The 5,789-nt window shown below is 43.1% G+C and overlaps 1 protein-coding gene across 1 annotated transcript; it reads right to left on the bottom strand.

Annotated features, from left to right (window-relative positions):
* Window positions 1-1,578: 1,578 nt before the first annotated feature.
* Window positions 1,579-3,409, bottom strand: LOC102207140 (CXADR-like membrane protein; the record flags this gene model as incomplete). Its single annotated transcript, XM_013908196.1, has 5 exons — window positions 1,579-1,721; window positions 1,838-1,901; window positions 2,242-2,326; window positions 2,658-2,993; window positions 3,068-3,409. Coding segments are annotated over 4 exons (806 nt in total), but the record flags the coding sequence as incomplete, so codon positions are not given.
* Window positions 3,410-5,789: the final 2,380 nt, after the last annotated feature.

The following is a 5,789-nucleotide window of genomic DNA, read 5'->3' as shown; positions in this document are numbered from 1 at the left end:
CCGCCTCTCGCCCTATGACAGCTGGGATAGGCTCCAGCGCCCCCCGCGACCCTGAAAAGGAGAAGCGGAAGCGAATGGATGGATGGAGACAACAACAGATATAAGAATGTAAAAATATGTCTCTTACAAGTCACAGTGTAATAAAGAGGAGACACTTTTCCTCCAGGTGCAGACTTGATCAATGAACTCCCCTCACACTGGAACATGTCTGTGAGCACACTGAAGGTCTACACATGTTCATTTGCATTGACAAGCAGGAAAGCTAGCCTGACCTCTTTTTAGCTCCAAAAGGGACATGAAGGATACCTGACGAGGTCGGTCATCGAGACCACTTGAGACCAAAACAATATCTCAGGATCAGTATCTTACCCAGGGTTGCTTTCATGGTCAGTAAGACAACAGGCTATTAGGTCGGTAATAACACAAGTTGGTCTGCTTAATGAGCTTGGGTCGCTACTGCAACAATCTATCAGAGCTTTAACTTTATCATTAATGAAGTCTCAGACCTAATTTTACTAGAGAAAGTAAATTGTATCAGGAGAACTCAGCAGAGGGGGTACATAAACATTTTTGCATCAGCCCGGACCCTCGGCATCCACATGCTCATGAACCTGAGTAGTTGTAGCAGCTGACCCAGACAATCAATAAAGAAAATCCAAAGAAAACGTGTCAGATGTATGCACTGGGAACTCTCAAAGCTCGAAAGACAGACCGTCTTTAAACGTCTAATCAAATCAAATCACTTTTATTGTCACATCCCATTACTGGTACACTGGAACAGCACATGAGAGTGAAATTCTTGTGTGCAAGCTTCACAAGCAACAGGTGTGCAAAATACAAAAACATAAGAACAAAGCAAAATATAAGAATGGATAAATACATGTACAAATATAAGAGTGTATTTGCATTACTGAATATGCATAGTGTCGAAATCGACAATTACACGAATGTCGACCTGTAGATGTCCTGGAGGGAGGGAAGCTCACCTCCAATTATCCGTTCAGCACACCGCACTACTCTTTGGTGAGCTTTGCAGTTGTAAGCAGTGCTGTTGTCATACCAGGTGGTGATGCATCCAGTGAGGATGCTCTCAGTGGCACAGCGGTAAGGTCCTGAGGATATGGGGGCTTACGCCAAATCTTTTCAGTCTCCTGAGAAAGAAGGAGACTGTTTTGTTTGTGTGTACTGACTATGTGAGATCGTCTTCCAGATGTACACCCAGGAAACGGAAGCTGCTCACTCTCTCCACAGCAGCTTCGTTGATGGTGATGGGGGTGTGTGCTTCTCTGCACCTCCAGAAGTCCACTATCAACTCCTTTGTCTTTGCGATGTTGAGGGTAAGATGGTTGTCTCGGCAACAGTGACCTCCTCCCTGTAAGTCATTTCATCACCGTTGGTGATAAGACCCACCACTGTGGTGTTGTCCACATACTTCACAATGATGTTGGAGTTGTTAGTGGCCGTGCAGTCGTAGGTGTAGAGTGAGTACAGGAGAGGGCTCAGTACACACCCCTGTGGAGCACCAGTGTTCAGTGTGATGGGGGATGAGGTGATGCTGCCCAGTCTGACCACTTGGCGTCTGTCAGACAGGAAGTGAAGGATCCAGCTGCAGAGAATGAGCAGGTGTCCATCCGAGATTATGTTTTCTAAAAGTGGAACCAAAGAGGAGTATACAGGGAAAACTAAGTGGCCCAAATACAAAGGTAATCCGAAAGATGGTCCTTTTCCAAAGGTGAGAGAGAACAGTCAGTCAGAGATACACACTGGATCAAACACAGATCTGCATGTAATTTGAATCAAACATTTGTGAGAAGGACGGCTGTGCACAATGACCTACCTGCCAGCTCTTCTCCTCCATTTAACTTGCTTCTTTAGTAGTGAGTGGAATAGATTCATGAATCCTGGTCCAGAGAAGACAGAACAGACAATCAGGAAGAAGCAAGCAAAAGACCAACATATGTAACATTGTTATTTCCAGTTTGACATCAAGATCCAAATAATGAGTCACATGATTACACTTAGATATTTAATATAAATAAAACAAACTTGATCAGTAAAGAAGACTGAAAGAAGGATGAATGATTCAGGTTCTGATGTGAGCTGAGGTTTTAGCAAATATTGGATTTAAACCTGCAGGATGTGCGCTCAGTTAAAGATTCATTATAAATGGTCCAGCTCCAGTCTTTACATTTCACACCAACTTTACAACAAACAACAACAAGAAGAGGAAGAGGACTTTACGCAGTGGAAGAAGGTCCATCAGTCATGGGTTTTCTCTTATTTCTGAAGCCTTGAAACTGCTCTGTAAAGCTTGCACCATGTTTTCCTGCAGAGGAAACAGACAACATTGATTCAGAGTCTCATTTAACTTGTCTTCAATCTCTGGTGCGAGTTATCAAGAATATTTGAGACATCGGAATCAGGACTGCAACCATTACTCAGTGATATCAAAGAAAACTATGGGAACCTTTCCTCATTTCAAGACAAAGCAGAACCATGAAATTACACTAATAGTTAACATTTAAATATTGTTTCAGAATGAGTGTATTAAGTGAATCTATTTGGCATCTGACACTCAACAAAAATGGACACTTGATGTTTTCACAGCAGTTCCTCAACTAAAAGAGCAGTGGGTGGAGGAAGCTGCATTCACTGACCTCTGACAGTAAGCGTCACAATTTTCTGTCTCAGGATGTCTTCACCCTGGGAGACTGTGCACATGTAGAAACCACTGTGGGTGTTTTGGGGGTCTTTCAGGGTCAGACTGAGGTCTCCAGTCCTCAGTGGCTCTTTATTCATCTCTGTGCGACCTCTATAATCCTGCCCCTGTTCTTCTAGCAGGTTTTGGCCATCCTGATAGGTGTGGACCGTGTCTCTGGAATCACCACGTCTCCACTCGATTGTGACATCATCGGGTAGATCAAGAGTGGTTTTAAAGGGCAGCAGCACAGACTTCTTCCCCTTTGTTACTTCGACTATTTCCACCTGGTAGTCTGATAAAATACAACATGAGCTGTAAATACAGACACAAGTTATACATTTACTGACCTCAGATGAGTTTACTGACCTCTGATAGTGAGTATCACTACTTTCTGTTTCAGGATGGCTCCATCATTTTTGTAGACGGTGCAGGTGTAGACTCCACTGTCAGTAGGTCGGAGGTCTTTCAGGGTCAGACTGAGGTCTCCGGTTCTCAGTAGCTCTTCATTCATCTCAGTGCGGCCTTGATAGTCCTGGTGTTGCTCTTCATGCTTTTTTTGGCTGTTCTCATAAACAAGGACCTTCACATCTTCAAGGTCTGAACGTCTCCACTCCACTCTGACGTCCTCAGGCAGGTCAGCTGTGGTTTTGAAGGGAAGCAGAACACGCTTCACCCCCGGTGTCACCTCCACTGTCTGAAGCTCGTAGACTGAAGAAAGGAGAAACAAGTTGTACAGACAGGCAGAAGTTATGTGCTGCAGTTAATTCATATCAGTTTGATTTATGTAGTGTCAGATCCCGACAAAAGTATATCCGAGTGCTTTACAATGAAAATAACTCTAAAATACCAAAGAGAGAACCACACTGATCAGGTAATCTCATTCATTTTAAAAGAAGATACTTCCAATAGAAACAGGATCAAGGAGGTGTAGCCATCTTTTGAGTGGTGAGGGGGTAGAGGAAGAAGATCAGAGAGACCACACATAACAAACAGGACAAATAACAAACTGCAGCAGAAAGAAGACAAAGTTCAGGACATGAACTAGTGGTGTATGAACATACAGGGAGTGAAATATGGGCATGAAAAAAATTTGTTTAGTGCATCATCGGAAACCCCCAAAGCCTGTAGGAGCGTGTATGAGGGATATAAGCAGTTCCAGGTACAATATTTATTTAATGTGAATGTTCACACAGGCACATTTGTTGGCCCTTTATGTGTATACATATACAAGTACTCCATCTTTTGCTTTACTTTCAATGTACTTGCCAGAATAGACAAACAGACACTACAGATGTTGGGTCTGCGCTTCCACAGGCCCCGCTGGTTAAGAAACTTATTGTCATTAACGACAAACAAGACGAACATCTTTTACTTGCTACCAAGGGAGGCCCGCCTGGTGTCTCAGGAAAGCACTGAATCCAACCACAGATGACCTCGACTCAACTTACCGCCTTTTATTGAAAACAGTTACAGTACACACAAGCACCTCCCATTGTAAAACCCCCCTATGGTTACAAAAGACAAGGCACTATGTGTGTATGTGTGTGCACTTGTAAGCATGTGTATGCATGTGATTGATGATCAATCTGAAGCCGAATGTCTTGGACGCTGTATGCATTGGAGACCTGGCGCACCTAAATATATAGCAAGGTTTCTCTGGGAATGCCTGGCAGAAGTCCTGGTCTCTAAGATCTTCAACTCCCATCACCTACAGCATTCTGACTGAGACATCAGGCAGAAGAAAGAGTCCTATCGGGCTCTGTTTCCCTGTGGGACGTAGGAGGCAGCTGATGAGTACCAACAGGCTAAGCAGAACGTGGCTTGGGTGGTAGCTGAAGGAAAAACTAGGATGTGGGAGGAGTTCAGAGAAGCCATGGAAAAAAAAACTGTCTTGTTGGGATTCTGTCATGGGCCTTGTGTGCAGTTGGAGTCAGCAGGACTCCACTCCAAGAAGCAGAGTTTGGTTGGCTTTAAGATGGTTAACCTCCTAGGACCTGGCATCCACATATTTGGAAATCACATTTTGGGTTATTTAGACCAAAATACTAAATCTTGCTCTACATACCCCTGATATCCACTTACGAGGACATTATACTGTTACTGTTCTATTGAAATTTTAAACAAATATCCTCATATGTGGCTCTCATTTTCTTAGAAACAAAAATCAGGTAAAAAGAAATCTGGTAATTTGTTGTTCGGGTCTTAGGAGGTGAAGAAGGGGGACCTGAGGGTGTGTTCCAGCTGTAGGAGGATCACACTCCTCACCCTCCCTGGGAAAGTCTGTGCCAGGGTGCTGGAAGGGAGAGTCCATCCATTAGTTGTACTTTGGATAGAGGAAGAACAATGTGGTTTTCTTCTAGGTCACTGAAACTGGACCAGCTCTTCACTCTCTCAATGATACTCTAGCTGCAGGTGAGTTTGCACTAGCAGATGTTTAGAAAAATTCAAATAAATAGTAAAATACCTTTAACAGCAGGATTTAAATGAGTGCTTACAGAGAAACTCAAAGAAATTTCAGCACTTGCTTTTCAAACCCATTGATTAAAATAAACCACACATTTTTTTACTCAGTACTGAAACTGAAAGATCAAAGTTTTTGGCTTCGATCCTGAACCCACTGGTAGGCAGCTCTAAACACCACAACCAGAACACCTTGGACTTGGTAGGAAGGTGTTGGGATGAGTTTCTTTCACACTCAGTCGGAGGCACACAAAGTAATACACACATCTATACACACATAAACCTCACACGGGCTGAGCACACACAATGAAATGTTTCTCCCACTGAAAATGTGACATCCAGATGAACAGAATCAACTTTTTGGGATTTACTATAAACAGTGTTGGGAAGGTTACTTTTAAAATGTATTCCATTACAGAATACAGAATACATGCCCCGAAATGTATTCTGTAACGTATTCCGTTACGTTACTCAATCAGAGTATTCTGAATACTTTGGATTACTTAATATATTATCATGCTGTTTACAACTACGTGAATGTACTATTGCTGTGTGATTTATTACTATTACTGAAGGTCCGCGGCTCCGAACCGTAGTAAAGGGACCTCTGGCTAATACGTTGGGTTCG

The sequence above is a fragment of the Pundamilia nyererei genome, unplaced genomic scaffold (assembly GCF_000239375.1).
Source record: "Pundamilia nyererei isolate P.nyererei 1_Seehausen unplaced genomic scaffold, PunNye1.0 scaffold02442, whole genome shotgun sequence".
NCBI classification, from domain to species: domain Eukaryota; kingdom Metazoa; phylum Chordata; class Actinopteri; order Cichliformes; family Cichlidae; genus Pundamilia; species Pundamilia nyererei.
This window is presented reverse-complemented; position numbering and strand designations above follow the sequence as displayed.